The 13962-nt window shown below is 38.9% G+C and overlaps 1 protein-coding gene across 1 annotated transcript in view; it reads right to left on the reverse strand.

Moving 5' to 3' along the window:
• Positions 1-67: 67 nt before the first annotated feature.
• The window catches only part of cntnap2b (contactin associated protein 2b), a 51951-nt gene continuing 38056 nt past the window's right edge, over positions 68-13962 (reverse strand). The window contains exons 22-25 of the mRNA XM_028020616.1: positions 13677-13770; positions 11540-11770; positions 11383-11457; positions 68-1955 (exon numbers count right to left, since the gene is read on the reverse strand). Of these exons, the coding sequence (XP_027876417.1) occupies positions 1756-1955; positions 11383-11457; positions 11540-11770; positions 13677-13770 (600 nt within the window). The 3' untranslated portion in view covers positions 68-1755. The remainder of the gene's footprint in view (positions 1956-11382; positions 11458-11539; positions 11771-13676; positions 13771-13962) is intronic.

Raw genomic sequence — 13962 nt, forward strand, 5'->3', positions numbered from 1 at the left:
CACTAGTCATCATCAACAGGGCGGAAATCCAGACAATGTAATCCAGGTGGATGGAACAACTAAAGGAGAAATTTGAAACTCATTTATTCCATTCCCACTTTCAACACGTTGAGTAACAAACTCTGGCTGCTTGACAGAAGCAACCCATACATGAGACATAGGAAATGTTTCCGTGTCCCACTTTATCTCCAACTGCTAACAGCACCTGTTCCACAGAGGCTGTGGAGCCACTCTCATTATGTTTCTCAATGAGAGGGACGGTGTCCTGCCATAATTGTGCAAACCACAAAAACGACAATCTCTTATAACAATCTACAAAGAACAGAAATAAGTGAAAAAAATGTTAGAAAAAAAGTTTTACATCAGTCCATTCACCACACAGCATGCAGTACAACATTCAGCATACAGTACGAAAAAAAGAAAGATAGAAAGAAACACATAAGGGAGTGAGGAGAGAGCATGATGGATGAAGGAAGTCAACATTTAGATAAGTGGATATGGAATAAAGAGAAATATGTCTGTAAATATAAGACTTTGTGGAAAATCCAAAAACGAACATGCTGTGTGCATCTGATCACATAGAAGAGTCCATAGAAGAGGACAATAAAGGACTTTATTGTCCTTATAAGGACAATGAATTGGACCATTTTCATCTTAAACCAGCGGCTTCCTCAGTGCCTTCTCAGGGGTTTTTTCTACAAAGTTAAACATACAAGAAAACCAGTCAACCAAATTTACAAGTAGGTTTTGGATTTTTTTTTATCCATGTAACATGAAGAAAACTATGTGGTTCTACAGTGTCTCAAAGAAAAAATATAGGGCAAGTCAGTGTCAAACAGCATACTATTGCACAAGAACATAAATAAATACAAATGCATTACAATCAAATACAATCAAATGTCCAGAGTTAAGGTGGAGCTAAACATGTAACTAATAAACATTCCTTTGCAATAACTTATTAAATATCTGGTTTCAAGAGACTGATGCTATACGAGACCTTTTAAAATAATTCCGTAAAACTATCTTACCAACTTAAAACATAGTCCAGTCAGGGGTTTTCATACGTCTTAAAAAGTAAATGTAGTGTGGAAAAATAAGAAAAATACAAAAATACCTAAATATAAGAACCTGTTTAGATTAATTGGCCTCAGTTTGAATTTTATAACCAACAACTAGAAGAGTCAATGCTGTCTATCATGTAAAATGCAGCTTTATTGTGTTTCATCATCTGTACTTACAGGCCAGCCAGAACGTACACATCCAGGGTTCAATAAAAGCTCAGCCCAAAAATCTTTAAAAATATGGTAAAAAAACAAAAAGAATTTAAATATTAGCTACAATTATGGATGTTTTGTGGCATAATGATGGATACAATGTGTCAAATTTTATGGAGATCAAATATGAACAGAAAAAATACATAAATATATAAATAAGGCTAACAAAGCTAATAAAAAGAATCTTGACACTTAATAGAAAATTTATTTCAGAATGGTAAAAAACAAAACTGATATGTTCTAAGACAATTTCATTCTATGATTTTATGGCACAATCCTGTGAAGGGTTTTACTTCATTGCATTGTTCATTTAGGAGAAATGGACAATGCAATGTCTATTGAAAAGTTTTATAAAAAAATAAAGGCTCATACATGCTTAAGGTTCCACAGGTTGCCACTTCCTAAATACTCCCAAAGCTTGGAAGAAAAAAAAAAAATTGACCAATGTCCATGTGTGATGTTTTCAAGGCCTATCCAGACTTCAGATGAACCACTCCTTCTTGCTCTCATCAATAGTTTCAGTGAAGGCCGGGTCATTGACAATAATGGCTGCATCAGCACAGTTTGCTGAGTCTGCTCCCTTGGCCTCATTAGTGTGGTATGAGCCCTTGTGACGAAACATGTGGCGAATCACGAACACCATGATGCACAGCACTGTCAAGATGACCAGGGAGATAATACCTGAGAAAGAAACAAAACAAAAGGTATGCTTAGGAGGTATATACTGAAAGATGACAAGAAGTATAGAAGGACAGAGTGAAGATATTAATGAAATACACACGGCCTTGTGCAGCAAGTTGATCTTCTTATTATAGTGTACATTCTCAAATCTTGCAGTGGAACATCTTTTATTTTTACTGGTACTATTTGTTTACTAATTTCCTTATTTTTGTTACTAAGTTGGTAGTTCCGGGTGTTTCTTGTAATTAGTGTAAATAATTACACTAATTAATTAGTGCATCCAGCTGCCTCTCACTCTTACAGTTGAGATAAGCCATCTGTGCTGGTTGGGGTTTTCCCATGATCTTCCAATGAGTTACATAGCAGCTATAACATGAAATTTAGTTGCTAAGAAGGTGCCAAAATATAAAATTAAGATTATAATAACTGTTTCTATAAGCTCTGTGTTTGATTTTGTTATCTTAATAATGTGTTTAGTCTCAGTATTTACTGTTATCTCCTGGCCAATACAGGGAGTTTTCTGTGTTGGGAGCTGTATCCAATGTGTCCAGTCATTTGTATCTCTTGTTGCTGTTTTATAAATTTTTTTCTTACATAGTTCATGCCAAATTAATGTCTGGTACTGCACTGCTTAGATACAATGTTTTGTCTACATTTTATTTTATTAGGCCCGATCAGCAAAGTGCTGCAAAGGCCTATTTCAATCTCAGGTTTTCTTATTATTTTTCCGACAAATTATGGGGCTTTGTGGAGGCTTAAACATATTCAAAAACTCACCAAACTTCAACCAAAATTGTCTCTCAACTGAGGTTTTCAGATTCCTGTGGAATTGCAAGTGAGTGTGGCCGAACTGCAGTACCCCCTAACGTGAGATAGGACAAACCGTAGGTCATAGAGATCTGAAATTCAGAATGTAGGTAGATAACCCCAAATCAAGAAAAAAAGTCCCGTACTCCCTAAAATGTACAGGGAGGCAAACAGTTTGGGTCAAAGGGCAAATTTTGGCCATTTTTCACTTTTACACACCTCAAAATTTAACAAACTCCTATTATCGGCTATCAACCTATTGGGATTAAGGGGTCGGGCTTTAAAAGTTATCCAAAAAATGTAGTCTTTGTATGTTCAGTGGCCGAGTGGCAAACTTGGCATACTCGCCAAAGCAAACGAAATGCTATAACTTTCACATTAAAAGGTGAATTGCCATCAGACATGGCATTAGTGATCCTGGTTGGATGCCTGACAATCCTATGTTGTCACTGTGTGACGTCATCTAAGCCCCTCAAAACAGGAAGTGACTTTTATTTACTTGGAAAGCTCCATTACTGACCTCCTTGACCTAATCAAGATGGTCTTGTTTCAGGAAACAGACCACAAATTGGTCTCACTTGCTTTAAAGTGCCAAGAGTTTTCGGGGAAGGGCATGGCTATAGCAGTGTGGCAAAGTCACAGATCACGCTGTTGCCATACATTTGGTTCTAAATTCCACATATTTCAGCCAACCTGCACCAAACTCACTGTGATCGATCCTTGTCCATGTCCCGACAGGAATGTTATGCAATATTTGGTGGGTGTGGCCTAATTCTGCCACAGTGACTCCTAGAATATTTAACAAATCAGTCCCAAGCCATGCTTTGAGTGACAATCATGAAATTTGGTACACATGTACATCTTGAAAGGACCTAAATAAAAGTTACTTGGAGCCATGGTCTAAACCAGGGGTCGGCAACCCAAAATGTTGAAAGAGCCATATTGGACCAAAAAAAACAAAAGACAAATCTGTCTGGAGCCGCAAAAAATACAGAGCCTTATATTAGGCCTATATTGAACACAAAACAGACTTTCAGTGTTTATATTAGCCAGTTTAGCCTATTATCAAAATGACTAAGGGTATACATAATTAGCATTCATAATTAAATGTTTATTTTCCCTGCAGTGGGTCCTGGAAGGAATGACCCACCACGTGACTATTCTGTTGTACAATGTTGCTTTAAGTTTACCTTCCGTTACAATATTAGTGTATTATGTTTTGTTGCATTGATAAAATTAAAGAAATGCAATAAAGAAATCAGATTTTTAATGTCATTTTTATTATGAAGATCGACAAGGAAAGCGTAATTTTTTTTTCCTTTTGGAACTCGGAAAATCTGCTCCCAAATGCAGATTGCATAATGATCGCTCTTTGTAAATAATCACCATCAAGTGTGTGATCAAAAAAACAACTAAACGGAACGTGCATAATGTGCCCCTTATCTGGGCAACACATGGAGTGCAATAAAACGCAACCTGCAGTTATACAACTAAAGCAGTTGCCTTTTGAAAAATTTAATTAATACAGTTTAAGTTTGATTTCTGTGCAAGTCAGTGTAATGGTAAAACATAGCATCCTCGTCTCTTTTGACACACAACCATCCTCGGACTTCAGCAACAAAACACAATAGTAATTCTAAACTAGTGTAATTCTAAATATATACCGACAAAAATCACTAATCAATTTATAAAAACTACCACTTTGTTACTAAATATATGTGACTAAGACAGGATTGTGTTTCTTACGTGTTTAATGTGACTTCTGTTTACGGACATCAGCTTCTCAACATGGGGTATGTAAGATGTAACTTTAATATTGACGCGGCAGCTAATGTACCTTCCCTGGAAATGTCTTTCCACATTACCGTATTTTTTGGACTATAAGCCGCTACTTTTTTCCCATTCTTTGAACCATTCTATAGCCCGGTGCGGCTTATATATACATGTTTCCAGTTTTTTTCTATTTTTTATCTGTAGGTGCAGCTTATAATAAGGTATACTCTATAGTACGGAAAGTACTGTATTTGTTATTTGACAACTTCTCACTACATAGCAAACATTCAGCTAATTATTCTGCAATGGCAATGAATACAAATGATTCGATCCAAGAATTGTAGAATCTCTTCTCGGCTATTTTCCTCTCTTCCCACCACACACCCATCGGTTTGTTTACAACAGCCTCACACCCCGCCCAACTGAAAGAAACGTGTCGCAGGCCTTGACGCAAATCGTCATTGACAGAAATGTTGAAATTTTATATTTATTTTACACATTTTGTAGCATTGGAAAACGTTAAGAATGATTGTGTTATGTTTGTCCTTCTACAGGAGCCGTATTAAAACAAAAAATATGTTTTCCACGCCCGTCTTTTTTCTATTCTCAAACATTTTTGAAAAAGGTTCAGAGAGCCACTAGGGCAGCGCTAAAGAGTCGCATGCGGCTCTAGAGCTGCGGGTTGCCAACCCCCGGTCTAAACCCATAAGGAAGTCGGCCATTTTGGATCAAAGTCACCATTGTGTCGTTTTTATAGATGTCATCTAATCAAACTCCTCCAACAGCTTTTGAGACACGGACTTTAAAATCATTGAACATCAAAAGTTATCAAAATCTTTTTCATACATCAAAGCATGTTGGCATGGCCAACCCTCAAAATCTGACCATTCGCCATCAAAAAAAGTGCAATAACTTCCACATACAAAGTCAGATCTGCACTTTTATGTCTCATTACAGATCAACCCTCATCATATTCAAATGGTCAATTGGTGACATTACCTTAGCCATACTCCCTTTCAACAGTAAGTCACCTGTTTTCCTACTGTTTGTCTTCCTTTTACTCTATGGTTTATGCAGATTGAAACCTGTGTTTAATGATGTAGAACAACATCATGGCAAATCCATCTCTCACTGGCTGCTGGCTGGAGCTTGTGGCTGAATGGAGAATTCTAATCTATCGCCATTTGGTTGGCCCTAAATCACAAATACATCCTCCAGTTTGCACCAAACTTGATATGACTGACGTTTGTTAACCTCCACTGAGCCAAATGGCATTAAATTGTAATTCAACTCCACTGTGCCCACTGTGTTATTTCAACTGCTACATCTCCTTAATACATCAGCTGTTCTGCACTAGATTTTTTGTGCATCATCAGGGAGTGCTGCTCAATATGTCAATGTGCATCGTCTGGTGGACGGCTGCGGGAACTGCGTGAGAGCCTCAACAACAGAGAGTGGGTGGCATTGCCAGAGCTCCCTGCGACCCCCCTAAGGCCAGCGTGGCGCAAAGCTGTGAGAGCCTAAAACGCTGTTTGCAGCTTTAAGTTATTTGTGAAATTAGTGTATATTATCAGTCTGAATCTAAGTTGAACCAAATAATACTATTAGGCCCGAGCAGCAAAGCTCTGCGAAGGCCTATTGTTTTCATACTGTTTATTAGGCCCGAGCAGCAAAGCGCTGCGAAGGCCTATTGTTTTCATACTGTTTATTATTACGATTCTACCCCCCTAAAGAGGGGGCTTTTGGGGGCTTTATCATACTCAAAAACTCACCAAACCTGGCGGTTGCATACAGCCTGTGTGAAATTTACGTATCTTACGGTCGTCGCAAAAATTGTGCAAGAAACGGCTCAACAGCGCCACCTAGCAATTTTCAAAAGACCCTCCGCTATGACCTTACTTCATCATAGAGACATGAAATGTGGTACACTTGTAGAGCTCCCCAAGGCGCACAGAAAATACAATTAATGTCATAGTGCAAGTCAGACAGGAAGTCGGTCATTTTGGATTGTTCCGATTTTGACCCCATTTTGGCCGTTTACAACATCTGCATTTGATCGAACTCCTCCTAGGGATTTTGATTGATCAACAATCTGACTTCAAACTTGGTCAGATTGTTCATAAGGCATGGCTGATTAAAAGTTATCAAAACGGTGAGTTTTCATGCATGCTGAAGGGGTGTTAACAGGCGTCAAAGTTTACCAACTCGCCATGAAACACAAAACTCATATCTCATACACAAATCTCTCAGAGGCACCAAACTTTCAGTGATTGATCATCATCAGGTGCCCTACAATACCCCATGGTCAAATGATGGCATCACTTAGGCCATGCCCCCTGAGAATAGGAAGTGTCATGTTTTACTGTGAACGGTCGCTATCTTACCCCTTTGACCTAATCAACGTCAAACTGTGTCCAGAGACAGAAGACTTGTTGGTGTGTTGTGATACCCTGACAGGTATCAATGAAGTAGGTGGGCGTGGCAGCGTGGCAAAGTGACCTGTAACGTCCTTGCCATACGTTTGGCTCTAAATTCCACAGTTTCGAGCCGAAGTGAACCAAACTCACTAGGATAGATCCTTATCCAACCCCCAACAGAAATACATAAAAATCTTTGGTGAGCGTGGCCTAATTTCTCTATAGCGCCCCCTACAATATTTTAAATGATCATCCCCAAGCCATGCTTTAACCTAGAATTATTAACCTTGGTACACATGTGTATCTTGTCAGGATCTACAAAGAAGTTTCTTGGAGCCATGGTCCAAACCCAACAGGAAGACGACCATTTTGGATCTAAGCCGTCATTTTCTCTTTTTCATAGATGTCATATCTGATCGAACTCGTCCTACAGTTTTTCAGATACAGACTTCAGAATCATTCAGCACACTTTAGAGGCATTGAAGGTCAAAAGTTATCAAAAGATTTCTCATTCAGCAAAGCATGTGGGCGTGGCTTAGTGTCAAACTGAATATTTGCAATGAAACATCAAGGTTCAATAACTTCCACATGCAAGGTCACAGCTGCATCAGACTAACTATGTCTCACACAGACCCATCCTAATCACATTGTCATGTCCAACTGATGACATCACCTTAGCCCCACCCACTTCCGACAGGAAGTCATCTGTTTTTTCTATTGTATGTCTTACTTTTACTCTTTGATTCATATAGGGTTAATCCTGTGCCAACTGACATAAAATGACATGGACTCTGTCAATGCTGGCTGCTGGCTGAATCGTGTGGGCGTGGCCTAATGGTGACTTTCAATCTCTCGCCATAAGCATACGGTCGTCTCTAAATCACACATACATCATCCGATTTGCAACCAACTGGATTTGTATGACCTTTGTTCACCTCGAAAAAGCCCAATAGCATTAAATTGTAATTTGACTACACTGTGCCCCCTAGATTAATCCATCAGCTATATCTCCTCGCTATATCAGCCAATGTGCACCAGATTTTTAGTGCGTCATTGGGGAGCGCTGCCAAACACATCTATGTGTATCCTATTGTTTTGTAAGGCCTATTGTTTTCATACTGTTACGATTACGATTCTGCCCCCCTAAAGAGGGGGCTTTTTGGGGACTTTATTGTATTCAAAAACTCAACAAACTTGGCGGACACATATAGCCTGTTTAAAATTTAAGTATTTTAAGGTCGTCACAAAAATCGCAAAAGAAACGGCTCAATGGCGCCACCTAGCAACTTTCAAAATACCCTTTGCTATAACCTTATTCATCGTAGAGACATGAAATTTGGTACACTCTTCGAGCTCCCAAAGACGCACAGAAAATACAATTAATGTCATAGTGCAAGTCAAACAGGAAGTCAGCCATTTTGGATTGAAGTTCCAATTTTGACCCCATTTTGGCTGTTTACAACCTTCGCATTTGATTGAACTCCTCCTAGGGATTTTGATTGATCAACTTCAAACTTGGTCAGATTGTTGATAAGGCATGGTCGATTAAAAGTTATCAAAACAGTGAGTTTTCGTGCATGCTGAAGGGGCGTTATCAGGGGTCAAAGTTCGCCTACTTGCCATGAAACACAAAATTGTTGTATCTCCTACACAAAAACTCACAGTCACCAAACTTTCAGTGATTGATCATCATTGGGTCCCCTACAATAACCAGTGGTCAAATGATGACATCACTTAAGCCACGCCCCTTGAGAACAGGAATGGTCATGTTTTACTGTCAATGGTCTCTATCTGACCCCTTTGACCTAGTCAACATGAAACTGTGTCCAGAGACGGAAGACATGTTGGTGTGATGTGGATTCCAAACCCAACTGGTTTTGATAGAGCAGGTGGGTGTGGTGAAGTGACGTGTAACACCGTTGCCATACGTTTGCCTCTAGATTCTACATGTTTTGACCGAGCTGCACCAAACTTTTCATGAGTGATCTGGTTGGATGCCTGAGGATCCTATATTGTCATAGTTTGACATCATCTAAGCACCACACCCTCAGAACAGGAAGTGCTAAGAGCCGAGCTGCACCAAACTCACTAGGATGCCTTCTTATCCATCCCCAAACAAGAATCCATAAAGTCGTTGATGGGCATGGTCAAATTTCTCTACAGCGCCCCCTCGAATATAAAAAAAAAATCAGCCCAAAGCCCTGCTTTAACCTAGAATTATGAAACTTGGTACACGTTTATCTTGTCAGGACGTTAAAGGTTTTGAGAATAAAAGACATAAAATCATGCTTTCAGACTGAAAATGTGTGCTCTTGGATTATGACAGAAAAATTCCTCTATAACTCCGCTTCGTCAGTTTTCGTTGCCTACCACTTTGTGGCTGACTTGCTGTCGTTCTGAAACACAACTTCCGAAGGACCTAATTTATGCCCTCAACATTTCTCGAGAATACTTTGAGTCATTTATACCAGCAGAACTGACAACGTCTCGAACAGCTGATCGCTACCTTAACAAGCTAACAATAAATGCTGTGCTGAGACAGGCAGAACTGGACGCTCTTTGAAATGCTAACAGCCTCCGTTACTGAAACCATCGATCCGACAGGACCCATGGAGGTCTGGCGGGGGTGGTAAAAAAGTCCAGTGTACCTATTACCCCCACACCAGACCCTTAACAGCACAGCTGTTGCCAAACACGACACACCGCTACACTACAGAATCAGAGCAGGAGGAATTGCCTTTAAGATTTAAGACTTTTGACAATCATTGTACAATAAAATGTTGCTGTTGGAAATATGGCAATGTTTACTAAGCAAGCTGTGTCTATTGCAAAAAAGCAGTTTTTTGCAACAGACAAAATTGAAATTATTTTTGTTCCACTCTACTGTACATGTGTGAATACATAAAATTTTGCTCTGTATTCAACGACCCATGGGTGAACCATCAAAGACAAGCAGAGCTAAAGGAGCTATTACTACTGGAGATGCTAACGGAGCTAGAACACAGATACTGAATGCGAAACCATTACTGACACTGGCTGAAGATCAGAACCTAAACAATTGTTGCCGAACCGGACACAGAGTTATAGAACTACTTACCGGACCACACATTCCGAACAGAGGTAAGTGTCATTCATTGTTTCATTTACGAAGCTGAAGGCAGCAGCAACAAGCATCTGCTCCTCAGGCCAACTCTGTCCTCTTCTTCTGTTTGGTCGTCCTCATCTTCATCACTGTTTGTGCTTTCTACATTCCGATTGATTTCGGCGCACTCCGGTTCAATTCGAAAAGGCTCAATAACTTTACTCATCACTGTTTAGGCTGGAGGGAGCCAGGCAGTTGGACCACATTTGACGTCATTTACCCATAATGCATTACAGCCTGAACAACAATGTGACAATATTTTATTAAAATTTATAAAAACTAAATAACCTTCTGCATTATTACTATATTGTTTTTACATCTAAAATAAATATTTCCAAAATAAGGTCTATTTTTATAACTAATAACTAATCCCTTTAAAAACAGTATTTTTTAAAGAATAGACCGTTTATAAATCACTGAACAGCTTAGGACCACAATACATCAAAGATCTGCTGTTGTATCAACCTTCCAGACCTTTTAGGTCTTCTGGTTCTGGTCTACTCTGCATCCCCAGAACCAGAATCAGAACCAAACATGGAGAAGTAGCATTCAGCTTCTATGCACCACAAATCTGGAAGAAACTTCCTGAAAACTGCAAAACAGTTGAAACACTGAGTTCATTTAAATCTAAACATCCACCTGTTTATAGTTGTTTTTGATTCACAGTAGCTGGAACACTGATCCACATATATAATGTTGATGATTTTGATACTGGCACTTGACAAAATCTTATATTTACTGCTTGTTTCATATTTGGTGACTGTATAATGTTTCTATGATGTAAAGCACTTTGAAACGCCTTATTGCTGAAAATGTGTAATTCAAATAAACTTGACTTAAGTCCTCGACTATCACCACACACAAATGAAGACCCCTTTAAAGGGCAGATCTGAAAAAAAAATTCTGCTTTGATTCCTCATAACATGCTCACACCTTGCTTAGTTGACAAAGCATGTTGTTTCAGTGAATTGAGAACATAGATTATGTTTCTATGAAGAGAATGTCTGCCTGCAAGAAAAACTAACATTGAACTCAAACAGATCTGGTGTCTAGTGAATGCATCATTTAGTGGGCATGGACCTGGATGCTGAGGAAAGGGAGTAGGGGCAACACTGCTCTTTGGCAGACTGGGCATGTGGGGGCTGCCCTGTGTGCCGCTCAGGGTGAGAGTTGGTGTTGGAGAGGGGATGCACTGGTCACTGCCAGCAGAGAAAGAATGCTAGACCCTCTCACTTAGCTGGCTGCCTGGCTTCAGCTGTAAATACATTTGAAATTAAAAAATACTTACCTGCAATTACAGCAAAATTCTGATGAGCAGGATCACCTCCAATCTTTTCGTCTTTGAAGGGAAAAACAGCTCCACCTGCAGATTAAACAAATATGTTATCAATTTGAACTAGGACATTTTATCATTACATTCTCTGATTATCTGAGTGGGATTCTACCAGCTTCTATTTGCCAGAGGTCATTAGCAAGGGGCATGGGGGGAATGGTTAGGGGTGAGGCTCCACAGTTGGACTGGACCAGGATTCCATGGATGCTGACTGGAGCAGTCGTGCCTGAGCGAAGTGCAGCTTTCAGCGGTGCCACATTATTCAGCTGAACTCTGGATAAGCATCCAACAAAGCCTGGGCTGTTGTAGCGCTCTATTAGAATGGGGTCAATCTGTCCCGTTTCTGCAATAAAAAAGAGGAATCTTTAATATGCTCAGGCCATCACAAAGTCTGACAAACTGTGTATTAACAAGGAACTGTCCAAACTTCTGAAAGGTTCATTGTCATCTTCAAAGTGGATTGTATAGATTGCACTGACAACAAATTTGTGTTTAAATATACAACTCATATATATATATATATAAATATAAAGGTATCATTACAGATACAGTATATCCAGCTGTTACTCAGAAGGAACCATCTCTGATTATGAATGGCTGTGACTTTATAGATGAAAGAATGCAATAAGAAATTCATAAGGAATACTGACATCAAATTTCTTCCCCTATACCCTGAGATTTGCTTAAAAGTCAAAATGGTAACTGTAAAGAAAATAAGAACCGAATACGTTTCTTTTCAAATTTAAATTCAAAAATACTTTATTAATCCCAAAGGGAAATTAAATGTTGTAACTCATTAATTCAGATACTTCAAAGAGTTATTGTAGATGGTGATTGCTGTTTGCAGGAAAAATCTCCTGTACCGGTCTGTATTACAGCGAATCTGATGAAGCCTCTAACAGAAGACACTCTTTTCTCAAGATAGTCTCATGAAGAGGATGGTGTCCATAAATTTCTTTATTTTATTAAGACTCCTTTTTGCAACATCATCTCCTGAGGTTCCACAGTCGTCCCCAGAACAGAACCAGCCTTAGTATATCAGGTTGTCAAGCTTTTTTATGTCCCTGGGTGGTCAGCTGCACAAACAGACGAGGATGCAAAACAAATTTGTCATTTAGCAGAAGTGCAGAAATAGGAACCAAAAGTGGTCCTAACTTTTAACAAGGGAGGTTACAGCGGCGATCGATAGCAGAAGTCAATCAATATGACTGGTAGCCCTCAGTGTAATCGCAGATTTGCAGCAAACACTTTTTTACAAGGTTACATTAAAGTTTATATACTTTAGAAGTAAGTGTGATTAGAAAGATATCAAATATCGCATTATGGAGAAAGTAGACATCTAACCATTAGTAACCACGGAGACAACTCTGCACTGTCATGAAGCTGAACGTCTATAATAAAAACTGGTTAGTATTTCGTCTTTTGTATGTTTTTAAGGCTGCTCCGATGTAAGGAGAAACACTGTTTATGATAGTGATATAAATCATAACTGATTTATATAAATCCTCACTGATGAGATAAATCACTGATTTATATCATCACAGTGATTTATATAATCAATGATGACTATTTGTAAAACATATGTATCATCACTGATTTATATCAGTGATGATACATCAGTGATATAAATCAGTGGTGGTGTGAATTCAGGCAAAGTTAGCAATTTGATCAACCTGCTGGGATGAATAAAGTACTTCTGTTCTATTCTATTCTATTCTAACATGCCACGAGGGATTGTTCTAATATATTATGAAGGAAAGCTGCACAAATGATGGTTTTAACAGCACAAACCCACACAAACGGAGCACTGAAAAACTAGCCCAGTATGGTTTGTTTTGGAGAAAGATGGGGCGATGGTGACATCTGGATGACCTGAAAAAATAATTCTTAATATCTCAGAAACCAAAGCAGCACAAAGCTACACAAATGGAGCTCTAACCACTAAGTCTGCTTGCTGAAAATGTTCAATTGGGTGGGGTGTCGACTCACTCAGCGGGTGTAGGATAAAATAGTCATTCTGAAATGATCTACAACAACCTCCAAGGCACAAAATCAGATCCAAAGTCCAGCAGATATTACTCTGGCTTTCTAGGTCTGCAAGTATTAGACTAAAAATTAATTAATACAATTTGAAAACAAATGCTGCAGAAGCTTTGAGTTGTGGAGCTTTACCAATATATAGGTCTTAAAAATATATCAATTATCCTATTTATATCATTCACAAACTCTCAACAAACTAACAAACTTACCATAAACCTTTCCAAGGAAGATACTTTTGACCAAGCTGAACTGTATGTCAGAAGACTCAGGCAGGGTGTGTGTCGACACAGTGTAGTGGTCAAGCTGGTGAAAACAGAGAAAAGGAGAAGTTTATTAGATTTTTTATACATCTTTTTTAAGGATTTTTTTGGCTCTAGTGGCCTTTATTTCACAATAGACTGATAGGAAATGGGTTGCAAGAGAGACAGACTCGAACCATTGAGGACTTATGGGTCAGGTGCTCTACCACCTGCTCGACCACCATGCCTGATGTTT

Source organism: Xiphophorus couchianus, chromosome 6 (genome assembly GCF_001444195.1).
Source record: "Xiphophorus couchianus chromosome 6, X_couchianus-1.0, whole genome shotgun sequence".
In the NCBI taxonomy this organism is placed as follows: domain Eukaryota; kingdom Metazoa; phylum Chordata; class Actinopteri; order Cyprinodontiformes; family Poeciliidae; genus Xiphophorus; species Xiphophorus couchianus.